The sequence below is a fragment of the Microcaecilia unicolor genome, unplaced genomic scaffold (genome assembly GCF_901765095.1).
Source record: "Microcaecilia unicolor unplaced genomic scaffold, aMicUni1.1, whole genome shotgun sequence".
In the NCBI taxonomy this organism is placed as follows: domain Eukaryota; kingdom Metazoa; phylum Chordata; class Amphibia; order Gymnophiona; family Siphonopidae; genus Microcaecilia; species Microcaecilia unicolor.
Genome location: NW_021963036.1, coordinates 261,046 through 281,992, shown reverse-complemented (window position 1 = coordinate 281,992; position 20,947 = coordinate 261,046). Strand labels below are relative to the sequence as shown.

General features: G+C 44.8%; 1 protein-coding gene across 2 annotated transcripts; it reads right to left on the bottom strand.

The window, feature by feature from the left end:
* Positions 1 to 458: 458 nt before the first annotated feature.
* Positions 459 to 20,890, bottom strand: PDZD11 (PDZ domain containing 11). Of its 2 annotated transcripts, XM_030188618.1 has the most exons (8): positions 20,819 to 20,890; positions 17,387 to 17,392; positions 11,680 to 11,823; positions 9,752 to 9,835; positions 3,973 to 4,029; positions 3,499 to 3,597; positions 3,286 to 3,346; positions 459 to 548 (listed from the first exon to the last, which is right to left on the bottom strand). In XM_030188618.1, exons 3-8 carry the CDS (start codon positions 11,770 to 11,772, stop codon positions 514 to 516), a joined length of 429 nt encoding a protein of 142 aa, XP_030044478.1. In that variant the 5' UTR covers positions 11,773 to 11,823; positions 17,387 to 17,392; positions 20,819 to 20,890; the 3' UTR covers positions 459 to 513. The 2 variants fall into 2 exon arrangements, with proteins under 2 accessions (XP_030044478.1, XP_030044479.1); XM_030188619.1 differs by lacking the exon at positions 17,387 to 17,392.
* Positions 20,891 to 20,947: the final 57 nt, after the last annotated feature.

The window sequence follows — 20,947 nt, the reverse complement described above, 5'->3', positions numbered from 1 at the left end:
AAGGCTTTCTCCACAAGCAAACAGGGGAGGTGCAGGTACCAGGAGACTGTAATGATAACTTGCGCCTGGCCTGCTCCCATTATTGATAGTGTAATGTCCCTACCTTTCCTTTGTAGAGGAGTCATGCATTATGTTACGTGGCAGGCATTCACGCCTTCAGCCATCAGGGTTAGCTCGGGAGACAAAGCCCAGAAAGCCATGACACAGCCTGTATCCCTCATTGTCTACAGCACAGATCAAGTATAGCTGCTGATAGCTCCCAGGGTTCAAGTGGGTCAACATGCGGGAGTTGAAGATAAGTAGCACCTGACAGTCAAAGGCTGCGTCAAACCATTTAGGCCACAAAAAGCTTGAATTGTCTCTAAACTTGCTGAGTGTAACGGTAAGTAAGAAGTAGACACCACTGCAGAAAGCCATCCGCCATTACAAGAGCAGTCTTTATGGAGGTGGAGTCAGTGTTTCTATAATGGGTGGCTGCTGTAGGGGGGCCTCACCACAGAGGACTGGCTACTCCTAGTGAACCGTTCTCTCCTTCTGACGCTGGTAATCTAAAGGGAAGAGAACAACAGGTTTTCTTGTGCATACTAAATTTATCCAAATCATACAATATAACTACTGAGTGGCAATTAAACTTCTCAACAAAAAAAAGTTCTTATTCAAAATTGCAAATATTTCAGGGTTTTGGAGTGTAGTAAATAGAACCCTGTAGCTAGGACTTCTGCTTTCACCATTTATTACAGCAATCCACAGCAGTGATGACTAATTACAGCAACACAACAGTGTTCATAACGTTTTCTATTAAAAAAATCCAGAAGCCCTAAGAGTAGATCATATCCCCACATCTATCTAAATACACACATACAATCTCTCTCCCTCAGGTCTTCCCCCATTCAATATTTTCTCTTTCTCTGCGAGATTGGTAATAAATACAACTAAAACAAAACAGAGAAAAAAAAATAAGATGATACCTTTTTTATTGAACTAACTTAATACATTTTTTGATTAGTTTTCAAAGGTAATCCTTCTTCAGATTAGAAATAAGCAAGTGTTGGCAAACATCAGGATACATAAGTGAAACACAATAAGTCTCATAGGTTAGGTGAGAAACAGGGAGAGCTGGATAATAGATAAGAGGGTGACAAAGCAGTAGAATTTTATGTTTTATAATGGGCTAGAAAACCCACATCTTTTTTTTTTAAGTCCTGCCTGGTGGGTGTCAAAATAGTCAATCATTTTGACTTCAAAGGTCTTATGTTCCTGGATTGTCTTAGTTTCCTTTTAGTATTCTAATAATAAAATCATTGATGTGGTGTTCTAGTTTTGTAAGGTGCTGTCCACTCTGGCCTGTTTCTCCAATATAGCATCCTTCGTTACATTTTTTACACTGAATGATATATACCACATTGGAAGATGAGCAAGCTAAAACACAAGCTAATCAGAAGTAAACTTCCTTCACAGACTGAAAAGGAACAGAAGGGCACACTTCCCTGTAATTTATCCAGTTGCAAACTATGCCAAAATATTTCACAGGACCCCAAAGTCATCCACAAAGGAAAGATATTCAACATAAAGGGATCTTTCACTTGCTCATCTTCCAATGTGGTATATATCATTCAGTGTAAAAAATGTAACGAAGGATGCTATATTGGAGAAACAGGCCAGATGCTTAAGACAAGATTCAATTTACATAGACATCATATGAACAATACTGGTGCCAGCAGGGTTCCCACGCCTGTTGGTCAACATTTTACAGGACCAGGACACTGTACCAGTGACTTCACAGTGAGAATCCTCAAAGGTAACTTTAAAACCATACAAGAATGTAAGACCTTTGAAGTCAGAATGATTGAATATTTTAACACCCAACAGAAAGGACTTAACAAGGATCTGGGGTTCCTAGCCCATTATAAACCATAAAGCTGTAGGTCTCTGTTGATCACCCTCCCCTCACCTATCCACACCCACCCTGTTAGAATATCAATGATATGCTTTGATGTCCCCATGCATACTTCCTACCCACCCCCCTCCTCCCACCCTGTCATAGTAATGCTTGAATGTTTTCACTTATATACACTGTCAGCTAGCACATTTGCTTATCTCTGATCTGACGAAGAAGGGCAACCTTCGAAAGCTAATCAAGAAATGTATTAAGTTATGTCCAATAAAAAAGGTATCATCTTCTTTTCTTTTCCATGTTTATTTTGTTTGATTTCTATTGATAACCTACATGCTACCCAAAATCCACAAACTTGGAAACCCTGGCAGACAAATCATATCTGGTATTGGCGGACTTAGAGGGGATTCTTAAATCTTTTGTGCACAAGACACCATATACTTTCTGAACAAATTAAAAAACATCAAGCAGTTACCACGGGGTACCCTTCTAGTCACAATGGACGTAGAATCACTATACAGCAACATTCCCCAAGCAGATGGCATAGCTGCATGTGATAAACTCCTAAAAATATCCACCCTGGACCACCAATACTCACCGGAAACTATTACAAAATTAATCACATTTATTGTAACTCACAACTATTTCCGCTTTAACAATCACATCTATCTGCAAATCATGGGCATTAGAATGGCTAACCTCTTCGTGACAGAAATGGAAGAGACATTTTTGAAAACATATTAGACTAAACCCCTCAAATAAAAAAGGTATCATCTTATTTTCTTTTATCTCTATTACCTTTAAAAGTGGACTAACATGGCTACATCACTTTGTAAACCCTCCAGGAACAGGAAAATCCCTGCCCTAACTGAATATAACTCACCAAGAACTACTGAAAAAAGAAACAAATTCAGATCCAATCCTCTCCTCACCCTTGTCCATCCTGTTACCTTCCTCAGTTCTTCATTCTATACCATACCCTGTGACCCTGACTTCCACCAGTTATCTCCTTCCCCCATCTCATTTCCCTAGCCACATATCCCTGTAGTCCCCAGCTCTTCCTCCACAACCATATCCCCTGTTGTGTCTTCCCCAATAAGCACCTCCCCAGCTTCTCTTCCACAACACAGCTCTCCATGGTTCAAACACAGCTGGTGCTGCAGCCTTCCTGCATCACATAGGCCAAGCACAGTGCAGGCAGCGTAGTGCTCAAAATTTGCAGTGTTCTCAATCTCACAAGATCAGAACAGGAGGTTAGTACTAAGCAGTGCAGAATGGAACCACAGTTCAAATATAGCTGCTGCCGTGGGCCTTCTGCAATGTTTGGTTGTGCAGAACTCCCCAGGAGTACAGGTTATAGCACAGTTCAGAGGCACCACTAAGACACTTACTGTAGGGGAAGTATCGCACGCGCATGAAAATCTCTCGAGCTGTTTTCAAGATCTCCACAGCCTAGAAGTGAAAGTACAATAGGAGAGAGAGGCAGATGATTAGCTTATTATGAACTGCTGAGCAGACCAATCAATCTGTGCTATATCAAATGCAGAATAAATCTGAAAGATAGAAGTAGAAGAGAAGGGCTGGGACCCAGTTGGGCCGCTCACCTTACTGTGCTCGATATCTTGAAAATCCACATCATTCACTGCGAGTACCTGGTCCCCCTCCTGCAGGCCAGCATGGTGTGCATCTGAATCTGGGATCACCTAGCAGCAGAAACAGGGAGAGTCTAGAACTGCACAGCAGAAACAGATTCTGTACCTAGATTTAAATCTGAGCAGGGAGATGGTATGCAAAGCCTTCAGAGAACTAGCTCTCCCTTCTTAAAGGAATGGGATGAAAAGGAGGTGCCATATTTTAAGATGAACTGTCTGCTATTTTTCAGCATTAGTGTGTAAAAGCATGCTGCGCACTCCCAAGGCCACATGGGAGCTTCCTAAAGATAAAGCTAGAATGGTGTGCTACTAACAGTGTGCCTACACACAAGGGCCTTTTGCAGGGTGTGATCTTTCTAATGAGAGACAGCCTGTCTCTAGCTGCTCACGCTACCATCCAAAGGCTGAGAGAACAGAAGAGCAGACCTTGGAGATGAAGATGCCAAGCTGTGAAGCCTTTCCTCCTCGGATGTTAAATCCCAGCTAAAGAAAGACAAACACAAAAAGGAGAAATTAGGTCTTACCTGCTCATTTTCTTTTAGTCCCTCCAGACCAGATCAGACGAATGAGTTATGCACTCTTACCAGTAGATGGAGACTGAGAACCACTGAATTCTAAGCAACCTATAAGCGGGCTGTGCAGTCCCTCTAGAATCAGTCTACCAGTATCCAAGCAGACCTCCCTGTGATGGTCACAAATACCTAACCATCCCTTTCCCTCTCAGAACTGACTGTCCACCAGCTAACCCAGGGTACCACGTGCTGGTGTCCATGCCAGTAAATAGAAAAAAACTCCCCGTCAAAAGGGGGGGGGGGGGGGGGGGACTTTTTTTTTTTTTTTTAAAGAGAAACAACTTAGCCAATATCCATATTCTGCAGCCTCAACCGCAAAACTGCATGCTCCAAAGAATTCATCTGACTAGGAAATATAACACAGACCAGATAATACAAGGGTAGGTCCTCTGCCGGAATGAGCCTTAAGGAAAAGTGGAATGCACCTATTCTTCAGAAAATAAGCCAACACTATCGCATCCTTAATCCACCGAGCAATCATGGCCTTAGAAGCTGCATCCCCTTTCCAATAACTGCTTATAAGAACGCAAAGACAATCCGAATGTTGAAACTTCTGAGTCCTCCTCACATGTGTGTAGTGCACGGTGAACATCCATCTTCTATGATTGCTGTTGATCCACTGTGCCAGCTAGCTCCCCAACACTGGCAAAGAAGTGGACTGATTGACACGAAAGTCCAACATTACCTTGGGAAAAGAGACAGGATTGTCCAAAAAACCACCCGCTCCTTAGTGAAGACGAAGAAAGGTCGGCACGAAAGCGCTTGTAGCTCTGAAATGTAACAGACGTAATAGCAATCAAGAAAACTGCCTTTAAGGTAGGGTCTTGAGCGTGCAGTCTCTGAAGCCCGAAGGGAGAAGAAACCAAGACCAACACCAGACTGAGATCCCACAAGGGAAGAGGTGAATGGACCGGCGGACATATAAGGTACACTGCCCTCAAAGCACACATCTGGATCAGACACCAACCGTTTGCCATGCAGCAGACCCCAGAAGACAGACAAGGCCACTATCTGGACCCACAAGGACACAAAAGCCAGAACTTTATCCAAACCGTCCAGCAAGAAATCCAAAGTCTGGGGCAAGGATGCCCGAAATGGAGCAATGATTCGATCAGCACACCAAGCTTCAAACATCCACCAGACATGTACATGAGTGAGGGAAGTGGCATACTGCCTGGACTGCAACAACGTTGAAATCATTCTTCTGCAAGCACACCCTCTCAAGACACCGGTCCCTGCATCAAACTCCTGTGACACCCTGGCTAAGGGTGAACTAATTTGCTGTACCAGGGCCTGCAGGGCCAATCCGGTGCCACTAATACTACCGGTCCTCCATAATGACCTATCCTGGGCGGAACTCTACCCACAAGAGGCTACGGGTGAAACACAAAGGGGTCCTGCTGTCGGTCACATCTATACCACAGCATCCAGGCCCTCCGCCTGAAAATCTCTACACTGACTGAAGAAGCATGGAGTCTTGGCATTGTGGACAGATCTGCAAGATAACACTCTGCCCAATCTATCAGCAGAGCAGCCTCCTGAACCACCAGATGACTCTTGGTGCCTCCCTGTTGATTGACCTACGTTATCGCTGTTACATTGTCCAGCAGAACCCTGCTCCGCTTTGCCACAGAAAAGATGAAAAACTGCCAATGCCAGATGAATAGCCCTGGACTCCAGGTTGGTTGATCAAACAACTAGTTTCCTTTGGGGACCACTGACCGATCCAAGAAATGTGCCACCCCCCCCCCCCCAGCCTACTGGCATCAGATACTGTATATCCACCATTCACTGGGGAACATCCAATCTCACCCCCTGTGAAAGACTGATCAAATTCAGCCACCATTGAGCCACCCGCCATGCCCCCAGAGCGGAAGGGAAGTCTCCAGGAACTGAGACTGCAGAGACCACATGGACAGAAGCACATCCTGTAATGGCCACATGTGGGCCCAGGCCCACTGTACCACATCCAAGCATGCCACCATGGACCCCAACATCTGAAGGTATTCCTGTGTCCGAGGGCAATGGGCCTGCAAAAGAGAATGAATCTGATCCTGAAGCTTTCATATCCTACCCAGGGAAGTGTTGGACTCCTAGATCCTACAGCCACTGAGAGGGGACGAGATGGCTTTTGGACAAGTTGAGCAGCCAGCCCAATGACTGCAACCACTGAATCACTCGACTGGTGGCCAACAGACTCTCTTGAATAATCTTTGCCCAAATAACCAATCGTCCAGGATGGATGAAGTGAGATTCCTTCCTGGTGCACAGAGGCTGCTACGACCGCTATGACTTTGGAAAAGGTTCTTGGACCTGTAGCCAGACCAAAAAAGAAGCACATAGAATTGAAAGTGTCTCCCAAAATTGCAAAGCAAAGAAAACTTCTGATGTGTGGACCTTATCAGAATAAGTACATCTTTGTGAGATTCAACGACATAAGAAACTCGCCCGATTGCATTGCAACAATCACTGACCACAATGTCTCCATGCAAAATGTTGCAATGCAGAGAGCCCGATTTACATCCTTCAGATCCAAAATGGTCCGAAAGGAACCTTTCTTTCATGGAAACCACAAAATAAATGGAATAGCAACCCATGCAAACTTAGTCAGGCAGAACTGGGATGATGGCCCTGAGAGTGATCAACTTCTTGCAAGGTCTCTCAGACAGCTCTCACTTTCCAAGAAGCCCGACAGGAGGACTCTAAAAAGTCATCCTGAAGAAAATGAACAAACTCCAACGTGTACCTTACCTGTCGTGAACCTCCAGAACCCACTGATCTGAGGTAATTTGGGTCCACTGCCGATAAAACTTCTGCACCTTTGCTCCTACCAGAACTGGCGGATGGACCTGAAACCATCATTGTGAAGCATGACTAGGCCCTGCTTCGGCAATTCTGGAGTCCAGATCTCCTCTCTAGTTTATGTGAAAGGATTGGGTCCTCTGGGGGTTGTGGAACTCCGCTGAGAAGTTCTTATAGTGACAGACTTGTCTGAGGTGGCCCCTGGCAGAAAGGCCTCCTAGGCTGGTCTTCAGGTAGCCTGGCCACCTTGGTCTCACCCAGACAAGCTTGTCCAACTCGTCTCCAAACAAGGACCCCATTAAAGGAAAACTTACTAAGCTTAGACTTGGACGCAACATTTGCTAACCAGCCCCTAAGCCACAAGAATCTCCTGGCCGACACACTTAGCGCTATGGACTTGGCAGAGGACTGCAACAAACCATATATAGCATCAGCAAGGAAGGAAGATCCCATTTCTGTCTTAGTAAGCTCTTGGTCCATTAAAGGCCAGTCATCGGATTCTCTGTCCAAAACATGTTCAGGCCAACAGAAACCAGCTCTGGCCACCAGACCACCACAAACGGCTGCCTGGACTGCCAAATCAAAATTCTTTTTCAAGAGGGTTTCCAATCTATGATTCTGCAGATCCTTGAGAGTTGTGCCATTATCAACCGCATCCACCATAGGAGCCGCAAAAAGTCCCCAGTCCTGCTCACGGATGAGATACAGACACGCCATAGACTGGGCGAGCTGAAATGAGGCATCAGGTGACTGCTACTGCATCGCATCTCTGATATCCTGATGCATAGGGAAAGATTTAGTTACCCTTCTAATAACCTTCAACAGGGGATCCATCACTTGCAGAGCCTCCTTAGGCTCCTCTGCAAAAGCAAAACAGCTAAGGCCTGTGCAATCAACTTCTGGAGCTCATCCTGGTACCTGCCAAAGTCTGGGCCAGAATTTCTCCTGTGAGAAGACGACTCCGAAGATGGATCCAGCTAAGCACCTTGGTCTGAATCGCACCCTGTGTGAGCACTACAATATTTAGAGAACTGTGGTATCCACGCCCTGGCGAAAACACACTGGGCAGCACTTAAGCCGTTCCTCGCTGATGACTGCTAAGCTGCGCAGCAGCACAACAGACAATCCAGCATTATGGAAACCCTGAGAAACTCCAAAATCGCAAAGAAACCCACCGGCTTAACCCAGACAGGCTGAGGGAACCTGGCTGCTGCTAGAGAGAGAGACTCAAAAGAAAACACAGGCAAGACTTTATATATATATATATATATATAAATGTATAAAGTGCAATATTTGAATAAAGATTTATAATTAAATATAACGGTTTTAGAAAATGCATGTATGCTAATTACAACTAATTGAAGAGATTGGACCTATTTTGGAATATATATAGGGAAAAAAATCCTGGGTGCCCCACTGATTCTCAAGGCAAACAGTGTGAGCTACAAGACAGCCAGTCAGCTGAGGCACCACTACAACTGAGGAGGTGGGGGAATGGAGGGAGGGACCCAGCAACTGGCCAAGGAGACCCCCCACAGGCCCCTGCCTCAGTCCAGCAAAAAAAGGCACAATGAGAGGGAAACACGCGAAGGATTAACCATTTTATTCATTTATTAAAAATATACCAACAATGGAAAAGATTAACTCTCTGAGGCCTAAAACCCTGACCAGGACTGCACATACTTACCACTTCCACCTGCTGGACACTGAGAACAGACTGACTCTAGGGTGACTGCACAACCCACTTACAGGTACTTAGAAGTCAGTGGTTCTCGATCTTAAATTTTTTTTTTTTGCATTGCCACACTGGGACAGACTGAAGGTCCATCAAGCCCAGTATCCTATTTCCACAAATGGTGGCCAATCCAGGTCACAAGTAGCTGGTCAGATCCTAGAACAGTAAAACAGATGTTATGCTGCTTATCCTAGAAATAACACAACAGGTATATTCAAAGTAGAAAAGTTAGTCTCTGATTGAATATCAGGGACGTCTCATATAGTCACATTTGGCTGTACATACAAAAAAAGGGAGATATTCTTGTGTCTCCCTGCCGTGACAATCTTTAATGTACAGCCAAATGTGACTATATGAGACGTCCCTGATATTCAATTAGAGACTAACTTTTCTACTTTGAATATACCTCTTGTGTTATTTTGGACATAATAGGTAGAATGCCTTATAGTATTTTGACAGTATCCTAGAAATAAGCAGTGGATTTTCCAAAGTCCATCTAAGTAATGGCTTATGGACTTTTAAGAAATTGTCCAAACCTTTTTAAAACCCTGCTAACTGATTTTTACCACATTCTCTGGCAACAAATTCCAGAGTTTAATTACACGTTAAGTGATGAAATATTTTCTCCGGTTTGTTTTACATTTACTACTACTCAGTAGCTTCATCACGTGCCCCCTAGTCCTGCTATTTTTGGAAAAAGAGTAAACAAGCGATTCATGTCTACCCATTCCACTCCACTCAGTATTTTATATACCTCTATCATATCTGCCCTCAGCCATCTCTTCTCCATGCTGAAGAGCCCTGGCCTCCAGTGTAAATTCCTAACATTCTATTTGCATAACCCATTTGTCTGTGCCGGTCTGGAGGGATGCTATAGATTACTAATGTTCAGTCTTTCCTCATAGCTCTATAATATGGAACGCTCTCAATATCTGGTACCTCCAGGGGGATCACGGATTTGACATACTGCCTTTCCGTGATATAATCAAAGCGGTTTACCTTCTTTGTCCCTAGTGGGCTCCCAGCACCCCACTGTTCCCACAAAGACCTGATCTGACACATGTTATTCCCTAGCCCGGTATAGGGTGCTACACACCTGAGCTCCGGGAGGCTTCTTTAGCACAATGGTCCGAGGCAGGAACTGTGTCAGTTCGTTACTGTAGTCTGGGTGATGAATTCTCTATGACATACAAGAGTGAACAGAGTCAGTTGCTAAGCTGAATGGTTGGAAACAGAGCAGAGCTTCAAGGGCTGCACCAACTGCTGCAATCTTACACAGTCACTGTTTGACATTTATGTCTCTTATACCAAAACTAGTAAAAGAGGCCCGTTTCTGTGTGAAATGAAATGGGCGCTAGCAAGGGCTCCCTCCCCCTCACCCCTCCCAAGAGTTCCCTGCACCCCTGTCTTTGGAGTTGCACACCCCTGTTCATCCGTCCCTCTCTGCCCTCCAAGTTCGAGCCCCCTTCCCCTCAGAGTTCCATGCCCCCTACCTCCCTCCCTCCCTGTCCTCTGCGTTCCAGGCCCCGGTCCCCTTCGAGTTGCAGGACCCCCTCCCCCCCGCTCTGGCCTCCGAGTGCAAGCAGGACGTGTGCTGATGCCCCCTGCCCTTCGTAAGTGCCAGCTGGTCTTCAAAACATTTTACCTCCTGCTCCGCCGGCAACATTGAAGTCCAGCACACACGGACGGCGCTTCATATAGCCTTTGCTTCTGTTTCAGCTGTGCCTCTGGTCCCGCCCTTCGGCAAACAGAAAATGAGGGCGGGACCAGAGGCACAGCTGAAACAAGTGAAGGCTGTATGAAGTGCTGTCCGTGCGTGCTGGACTTCACTTTTGCTGGTGGAGCAGGAGGTAAAAAGTTTTAAAGAACAGCCGGCACTTACGAAGGGCAGGGGCAGCCGCACACGTCCTGCTTGCACTGGGAGGCCACAGATAGAGAGGGATGGAGGCGCTGGAAATCGGAGAGGTGGGGCGTGGAACTCGGGCCGTCGGACGGGAGTGGGCCTGTGGAACTCGGATGGACGGGAGTGGAAGGAGGGAGGGAGGTAGGGGGTCATGGAACCCGGGGGGGGGGGGGGGGGCCCGATTCTTTACTCACCTCCGGTGGCTGGTGCTGGGTTTGCCTCCCTCTCACTTCCCATTGGTCCGTCCTGTGACGTCATCCCCAGGGTGGACCAATGGGAACTGTGTTACGAACCCAGGCATCCAGACGGAGGTGCAAATTATTATATAGGATATTTAAGGATTTTTGTCTGGCTTGTCCTCTGATTTTTAAAGGAGGCACATATGGCTGTGGAATTAAAAGAATAATGCTACTTTCAGCAGCTCTTCCCAAACCATTGCCCAATGTGACCCCAGGGACCTCAGCTAACATGAGAACAAATCAGTAGCCATCTATGCCCCCAATTTACCCAAAGCATATAATCAGTAGAAGTGGTCAGCACAGGACCTGTATGTCTGTTTACTCGCAGACAACAGTATACTACATGGTTTTTCCTGCCTTAACAGGGAGTGCACACAGGAGGTGGGGGCAGGCCCCATGCTGACTACCACAACTGGGAATTAATCGCCTGTTTCTGTGACCCTATTAGTGATCCTGATCCACAGGCTGTATTATTTCAGGAAGCTTTGACCTCTGGGCAATAATGTTTTCAAACTGAATTTTATGAACCTTGATATTTAATGTTTAAGTGTTCTTTGCCTAGAATGAGGTAAGATTTGCATGGTGTGAGTTATAAATATAAAAGTATAGCTGTACATCCCAGATCACCCAACACTGACACATTTCAGCTTGCAAAATTTAATTTTTTTCTCTGTAAGTTTGGAAAAATTCAGTTCTGGTGTACGAAAGGTAATGAGCGTTTAGAATTTCTACCTCTGTAAGCAGTGGCTCTCAGGGGTTAAGAGACATTTGCGTACAATTATCCTAACGAAAGTCCCTCAAGAGCAGGTTAAGAGCCGCTGCTTTGTAGCATCTTTGCCATGGGCAGCAGACCTCCCCTTTTTCCAAAGCTGTGGTACCCACCTCCTGAGGGGGAATCCAGGTGGGGGGGTTTTCATAGGCAGGGAGGAAGACCACAGGGTATGGATAGTCCTCATAGGGGATTCTGTTGTCCATTCTTCACTCCACCGTCACCTCGCCCGAGAACTCCAGATGCCCAGGTTATGTCTGGAAGTAGTCAAAGCACAAAGTAAGGTGACAACACTGAAAGCTGTTTTACTGTAAAGAGGCACATCTTGAAATCAGACTGCTTTTCTGCTGGATCTAATTCATCTGTACTGGTTCTGTCACGAGTCTGTTCTAATCTATCACTACATCCAGGCTCTTGTCATCAGCTGGGGGGGAGGCGTTTACAGAGATAGCTAGACCAGGAAATATAGTCCCCTGTGCAGTAAGTACGTTTACTCACAGGTGAGCTCCCAATTTCACTGTTAGAGATTTCCCTTTTTATTAGGCTTAGAACTCATGTTCAGAGCTAAGGAAAATTACAGTATGCTTGAGAATTTCTCTGTTCAGGTAAACAAGCCATACAAAATATGCTTGAGAATTTGGGAATGTGGTCACATGTTTCTCTGTCCAGGTTCAAAAGAGAGGTTGCCAGCCTGAGAAAGGCAAGGACAAATCAAACTTGGGTATACATATAAAGTATCACATACCATGTAAAATGAGTTTATCTTGTTGGGCAGACTGGATGGACCGTACAGGTCTTTATCTGCCGTCATTTACTACGTTACTATATGTTAAGAGGTAAGCCCCTCCTTACCTCTGTACCCTCATCTTCCCTTACGTTCCCACCCGTAACCTCCGCTCTCAAGACAAATCCCTCCTCTCAGTACCCTTCTCCACCACGCCAACTCCAGGATCCGCCCTTTCTGCCTCACCTCACCCCATGCCTGGAATAAACTCCCTGAGCCCATACGCCAGGCCCCCTCCCTGCCCATCTTCAAAGCCTTGCTCAAAGCCCACCTCTTCAATGTCGCCTTCGGCACCTAACCACCATACCTCTATTCAGGAAATCTAGACTGCCCCCACTCGACACTTGACATTTCGCCCTTTAGATTGTAAGCTTTTTTGAGCAGGAACTGTCCTTTTTTGTTAAACTGTACAGCGCTGCGTAACCCTAGTAGCGCTCTAGAAATGTTAAGTAGTAGTAGTAGTAGTAGTACTTGTCTTGCTACACCCCTGCATTTTCATTGTCTAATTCCTTTTTTTGGAAAGGTGTGTCCCTTTTATTATAACCACAGAATGCCCTCCTGGAGTCTTCTTTTCGGCTCGTCATGCTGTTCTACTGATTATCTGCATACTGTCACCATTTGTACCAGAGACTTTTGGTCAGTCCTCCATTTCCTATGGCAAATTTTGGAAAATAAACTGCCATAGAATTATAGCAATGATGTAGTACTTTCATAAATGTACGTATATTTCTATAAAATGTAATTTTATTTTTACTTTATATAATAAAATAGTTTGAAGATTTGTGTATCCAGTTTATCTAGTTCACCAGTAACTGGGCAAACAGTCTGTGCTCTGATCGTGGCTGCACAGATTCAGCTTCAGAAGTTGGAGAACAAGACCAGTACTGGGCAGACTTCTACAGTCTGTGCCCTAACCGTGGCTGGAGTGGAGCTTTTCAGGGTCTTCAACGTTAACTTCAACAATTTTAGAACAAGGACAGTGCCGGGCAGACTTCTACGGTCTATGCCCTGAAAATGGCAGGGACAAATCAAGGTCAGGTATACATATGAAGTATCACATACCATATGTAATGAATTTATCTTGTTGGACAGACTGGATGGACCGTACAGGTCTTTATCTGCTGTCATCTACTATTTTTTTTTTCTACTACTAATTATTTCTATAGTGCTACTAGACGTATGCAGCACTGTACGCATTGCCATACTGGGAAAGACCAAAGGTCCATCAAGCCCAGCATCCTGTTTCCAACAGTGGCCAATCCTGGTCACAAATACCTGGCAAGATCCCAAAAAAGTACAAAACATTTTATACTGCTTATCCCAGAAATAGTGGATTTTCAGCAAGTCCATTTAATAATGGTCTATGGACTTTTCCTTTAGGAAGCCGTCCAAACCTTTTTTAAACTCCGCTAAGCTAACCGCCTTTACCACATTCTCTGGCAACGAATTCCAGAGTTTAATTACACGTTGAGTGAAGAAACATTTTCTCCGATTCGTTTTAAATTTACTACATTGTAGCTTCATCGCATGCCCCCTAGTCCTAGTATTTTTGGAAAGCGTGAACAGACGCTTCACATCTACCCGTTCAACTCCACTCATTATTTTATAGACCTCTATCATATCTCCCCTCAGCTGCTTTTTCTCCAAGCTGAAGAGCCCTAGCCGCTTTAGCCTTTCCTCATAGGGAAGTCGTCCCATCCCCTTTATCATTTTCGTCGCCCTTCTCTGCACCTTTTCTAATTCCACTATATCTTTTTTTAGATGTGGCGACCAGAATTGAACACAATATTCGAGGTGTGGTCGCACCATGGAGCGATACAAGACATTATAACAGTGATCACAATATGATCGGATTTGATATTGGCTTTGAAGTAATGTGCCTTGAGGCACTCCACTATGGACTGTTTCCTGTCTAGTCAGTTTGTATTGTAAACCCATCCCATAACTCTAATTTCCAAATGAAGAACTTTGTTACACGTCTAAAGAAAAACCAAATATATCAACCGTTTGCTTACATTTTAAAAACTTGATAAGGAAAGACTTGTTAAACCCGTACTCAACTCCATTAAGTCATGTTTTAAAAAAATAATAATAATTTGACCATATGAATCATTTTGCCCAGCACAGTTGTCAGGATCACCAGTCTATAGTTTCCAGGCACACCCCTGGAGCTCTTTTTAAAAATTGCTGCAACATTGGTCACCCTCCAATCCGCAGGAATCACAGCTGTTTTAAATGATAGGTTACAGATCACTAATAAAATAGCTGGGCTTCTAGATCTGTGAATTATTTTCAGCCAAATTTTGCAGCCTACGTTTTCATGGCATATCTGCCTCTTAGTAGCTCACAGTGAGTTCAGCGGGGGGGGGGGGGGGGGGGGGGGGGGGGGGAGGGAAGGACCTATCACCTTCCATTTAAATCCTCATCTACCTTCAGCTTATTACCGACTATTTAAAATCATGTAATGACTATATCATAACAACACTCTGTAAGCCACATTGAGCCTGCAAAAAGGTGGGATAATGTGGGGTACAAATGCAATAAATAATAATAAATACCAACTGCTTACAGTCTAAGTTTGTATCTGAAGCAACGGAGGGTGAACTAACTTGCTGAACATCACAAGGAGCTGGCAGTCTTGGATCACAGTCCAATGCTCCTCCACTACTTCAATTAAAAGCCAAATCCAGTCTACCTACTTGTTCCTGCCCACACTTGCCATCCATAAAGCATGACAGTTTTGACAGCTTCCTCCAGCATGCAAACAACTGTAACTTATTTTGGCACAGAAATAAAGATAACTCAAGAACTGAAAAGAATTTTGCATCCTTAAAAATCAACAAACATCTTGGGGAAAAAAAGAATAATTGTGAGACACTCATGAGCCTGATGAACATGGAAGCTTAGTCGTGGAGATCTGCTGCCTACCGCATGGGTCAATGATCAGAAGCAAACACAGGTGTTAGAGGCCATTAGTGCCGTACTACTGCCTATGTTTGCTCCCGCCCGATGATCAGAGCCGGTGAGCGCGTGTAACGCACTTGCTGGCTCTGAACGCTAATTACATGCAAACAACGGTCTCCCACATTCATCATGATTAGTGGGCAGCGGCCAAACAAGGGCACTGCTACTGCTGCAAACCTTACGCCATTAGGGTTTTCTAGCACAAAAACCCTGGTGGTCCAGTGGGACCGCTAGCTTCCCCTCTCCCACCCACCACCATATCGAACAAAAACGCCCTGGTGGTCCAGTGGGACCGCTATCTGCCCCCCTCCCCCTGGCAGCCTACCTCTCCGTAGTCGAAGTACTGGGAGAGACTAGCACTCCCTCCCTCCCCTTCAGGCGCCTTCCCACCCTGCACAGTGCATCCTGGGATGTCACCATTTTGGGAAGGCGCCTGAAGAGGAGGGAGGGTGAGCTAGTCCCTCTCTCTTCCCAGTACTACGGAGAGGTAGGCTGCTGGGGGGGGGAGGGGGGCAGATAGCAGTCCCACTGGACCACAAGGGTGTTTTTGTTCGAGGGTAGGAGGGGGAAGCTAGGGTTTTTGTGCTTTGGGGGGGGGGGGGGCCTGGAGGTCCACCAGACCTCAAGATCTTGTGTTGGGGGGGGGGGGGCTTAGGTTTGACAAGTCCGGGAGAAAATCCCAGACCTGTCAAACCTCTTCTGCTGTTTGACAAGATCCAGGCTTTTGACAGCCCGGACCTGTCAAACAACTATTAGCATGCTATTAGCTTTGATCACAGGGGCATTATAGCCCTGCACTGTTCCTGTGCTATTTTTAGAGCGCTGTTTGGAATAGCACGCGGCTTCTGATCATCAGTATACCCCAATAGGAAGATCTCAGTTTTCCCAATTATTCTCTTTTTCCTGCAACTACTAAACCTATATTCAACTCCTGAATGCTCCACTGCACTTCAAATGCTTTTCTGTAACGCCTCCAAGAGGCAAAGACAAGAAGATCCAAAGGAGGCAATTTACTAAGGATTTCTATAATAAATACCAAACACTTCTTAAAATAATAATAATAAAATTAAACTCTCCAACCTGCAACAAAAAGAAAGTGACAGTATGAGAAGACTATACTATTCCAAAAGAGAAAGGAAATCTAGGAGATCCAGTATCGTGAAAAGAAAAATTTTTTAAAGACTTCAAACGTGAGGGGGAAACATGCAGAGCAAAGCTCATAGAATGTGGTGTGTGTCTTTTATTCATGCATATGTTTGTGGGCAGGTGTCTGTGCATGTATGTTTGTGTGTGTATTTATATCCGTGTGTCTGATCAGAACATGAGGAGGCGGAAAGGTGCAATTCCATAATTGCTATGTGACTAGAGCTGCCTTCCAATGCTTCTTTGCAAAGCCTTCACTGCTAGTTACCCTGGAAACAGGCGGGGCAGACTTATTCACACAGTAGGAGAACTGGAGATCTGCAGATGTAGTTTTTTAAATCTGAACAAATGAGGAAAGCATGCAGTTCTTTCCATTTCCCTTGCAAGTGTGTGGCTCTGTGGATGTAACATAGTAGATCACGGCAGAAAAAGACCTGCACGGTCCATCCAGTCTGCCTAACAAGATAACTCATATGTGAATGTGTTGAGACAAATTTTGTGGGTGGGGACACTTTGCAGATTGGTGGGTTGTTGCAAAGAGAGAGGTTTTGAGGGTGGGGATACATTTCAGGGTGGTAGGGCAGTTGTGGGGAGGTAGTTTAGGGGCTATGAGAGTAGAGAACAGAGAGGAAGTCTGAAAAGAAGGAATTTTCTAAAAAAAAGGACTTTCTGGGTTGTGATCCCAAATGGACCAACAAAAACCCACATTAAGACGACATTGGCCCGTTGCCTCCTGGGGTCACGCACTTTCTGTTTCTGCACAAATAGGATCTAGGCCACAGAAAAATTGATCAGTGTTGTTTCACTTTATGTAAGTTTCTATGCGATAGAAGCTGGAATTCGTTTCCCATAGAAATACATAGGGCCATTTTTTGAGGGGGCCAATTCTCTGCAACCCCAGTGCAATTTGGCCCAGTATTCAATGTGACCTTTTACTGGTTTTTTTCTATAAGCCAAGTTTCATCCTATTTTATTTCTGAATTTCTGATCTGAATGAAAGCTAATCAAAAAAAGTCAGCCCAATAAAAAAAAGGTATCTGAAATTAAATATGACCAAAACCGAGCTTCTCATTTTCCCCCCAAACCCACCTCCCCGCTCCCCCCGTTTTCTATTTCTGTTGATGGCTCTCTCATTCTCCCTGTCTCCTCAGCTCGAAACCTTGGGGTCCTCTTTGACTCTTCTCTCTCCTTCTCTGCTCATATCCAGCAGATTGCCAAGACCTGTCGTTTCTTTCTTTACAACATCCGTAAAATCCGCCCCTTTCTTTCCGAGCACTCTACCAAAACCCTCATCCACACCCTTGTCACCTCTCGTTTAGACTACTGCAATCTGCTTCTTGCTGGCCTCCCACTTAGTCACCTCTCCCCTCTCCAGTCGGTTCAAAACTCTGCTGCCCGTCTCATCTTCCGCCAGGGTTGCTTTAACTCATACTACCCCTCTCCTCAAGACCCTTCACTGGCTCCCTATCCGTTTTCGCATCCTGTTCAAACTTCTTCTACTAACCTATAAATGTACTCACTCTGCTGCTCCCCAGTATCTCTCCACACTCGTCCTTCCCTACACCCCTTCCCGTGCACTCCGCTCCATGGATAAATCCTTCTTATCTGTTCCCTTCTCCACTACTGCCAACTCCAGACTTCGCGCCTTCTGTCTCGCTGCACCCTACGCCTGGAATAAACTTCCTGAGCCCATACGTCTTGCCCCATCCTTGGCCACCTTTAAATCTAGACTGAAAGCCCACCTCTTTAACATTGCTTTTGACTCGTAACCACTTGTAACAACTCGCCTCCACCTACCATCCTCTCTTCCTTCCCGTTCACATTAATTGATTTGCTTACTTTATTTATTTTTTGTCTATTAGATTGTAAGCTCTTTGAGCAGGGACTGTCTTTCTTCTCTGTTTGTGCAGCGCTGCGTATGCCTTGTAGCGCTATAGAAATGCTAAATAGTAGTAGTAGTAGTCTATTAAATTATGCCAAAAACAAAGGAAAAGCTTTGACAGTTTAATACAAAATGGAAGAGATACCTTAACATGCAAACACTAGGACTGTACATCTTAAATGGCAGTGTTAGAAAGGGAAATGGGACTTGGAAAATACCTCAGAAAGGCAGTATATCAACTACATTCAAAGCGGTTTACATATATTCAGGTATTTATTTTGTACCAGGGGCAATGGAAGGTTAAGTGACTTACCCAAGATTCTATGCCATAAGACATCTGCATTATTGCTTCCTAATGCAGAGTACCACCACAGTTTTGTTCCTCGGTGCAATATGCAAATATGTACATCACTCCTGCACAAAACATGGGAGGGCACACTGGACACAATCCTGTGCCCAAATTGTACACCTGTGCATGTGCTTGAATGCAATTCTGCACATGAATATTTTGAGAGACCAATATCTATGTGTAGAATAGCATTCCAAGACATATGCACATACATAGGTTTTGGGTGAATCTCTTCATAAAGGCGGATAATAGATCCCCAATACATAAATAAATGTTTGGTGTGCAGCCCCTTGTCTCTCCACACTCTGATACGCTCTATACCTGCACACCTTCCACATACTCTTAAAAAAAAAAACAAAATGCCAGTCATTATGCTCACAGAGGGACAGGAATGAAGTCCATATTAGCACTAATGCAGAAATTCCGAGCTACATAAGTACGTAAGTGTTGCCATACTGGGACAGACCAAAGGTCCATCAAGACAAGCATCCTATTTCCAACAGTGGCCAATCCAGGTCACAAGTACCTGGCAAGATCACAAAACAGTACACTACATTTTATGCTGCTTATCCTAGAAATAAGCAGTGGATTTTCTCCAAGTCCATTTGAATAATGGCTTACGCACTTTTCTTTTAGGAAGCTATCCAAACCTTTTTTAAACCCTGCTAACTGTTTTAACCACATTCTCTGGTAGCATGGAATGGTGCTACTCTTTGGGTTTCTGCCAGGTACATGTGACATGGATTGGCCACTGTTGGAAGCAGGATACTGGGTTAGATGGGCCGTTGGTCTGACCCACTATGGGTATTCTTATATTGTATGCTTCATGTCTCTTAGAACTACTCAGCTGTGAAGGCGGCAATTTCTTCATCTTAAAGCTAAAGTTTTAGTTCTTGCAGTTCTTTTCTTTTTGCATTTTCCATGCAGGTGTTTAATTACCTATTAAGGATTCAAACGTGTACACTGATCCTTGTCAGTTGAAGGAGTGGAGGAGCAGCTGAGTGGTTAGTGCAGCGGACTTTGATCCTGGGGACCTGGGTTCGATTCCCACTGCAGCAAGTCACTTAACCCTGTATATATGTAAACCACTTTGAATGTAGGTTGCAAAATACCACAGAAAGGTGGTATATCAAAGTCCCATTTCCCTGAAAGCCTCTCATGAATTATGTTACTTTTTTTTTTTTACATTTATTCTTTATGTTACTTTTCTTGGATGGGTAGTAGGGGCATGGGAGAGATAAATAACACCCTGTATTACTATTAATTACTCTCATTCTGCTCCTTAGGTTACCTTTCTATGATCCGGTTAATTGAATAGGTGTATTTTTCCCCCATCTTCATTATTTGATAATGATTATTATATTATTAGCATTTGTATAGTGCTACCAGACACACGCAGCTCTGAACACCTGACATAAAGAGAGACAGTCCCTGCTCAAAAGAGCTTACAGTTTAAATAATACAGACAGACAAGACAGTCACGGGTGTGGGAAGTAAAGGTGAGAAGGAAGGAAGGGACAAGGGGGAGGACAATTGAGTAGTGGCTAGGAGCTAAAGGCAGCAGTAAAAAGGTGGGTTTTCAGCATAGATTTGAAAACAGGTAGAGATGGAGCTAGATGTACAGGCTCAGGAAGTTTATTCCAGGCATAAGGTGCTGCGAGAGAAAAGGAGCGAAGCCTGGAGTTAGCAGTGGAGGAGAAGGGGGACGACAAGAGAGATTTGTCCAGTGAGTGGAGTTCATGGGGAGGAATGTAGGGAGAAATGAGAGTGGAGAGGTAATGGGGGGCTGCAGAGTGGATGCACTTAAAGGTCAGTACGAGAAGTTTAAACTGAATGCGGAAGTGGACAGGGAGCCAGTGAAGTGACCTGAGGTGTGGGTTAGTGTGGGTAAAACGATTCTGGCAGAAAATAAGTCATGCCGCAGAATTTTGGACAGATTGGAGAGGAGAGAGATGGTTGAGCGGAAGACCAGTGAGAAGTAAATTGCAATAGTCCAATATTGGTTGACTGTTTTCACTGCTGGGCGTCTGAGAACCGGTGCTGCAAAGAAACAGCCACTTTGCAATATAGCAATTTGAACGTCGCATTCTTAGTGACGGTCTGATACCGCAGCCAGGTGTACGTTAGTACCTTTCTCTCTCCCCACCCGCCTCTCCGTCGTTCCTCCTACCGACTCCGAGACTGTCCACCACCGTGACTCTTCCGGAACACGTCACACGTCACGTGGTCGGCTTTAAAAACCTGCTCGAATGGTTCCGG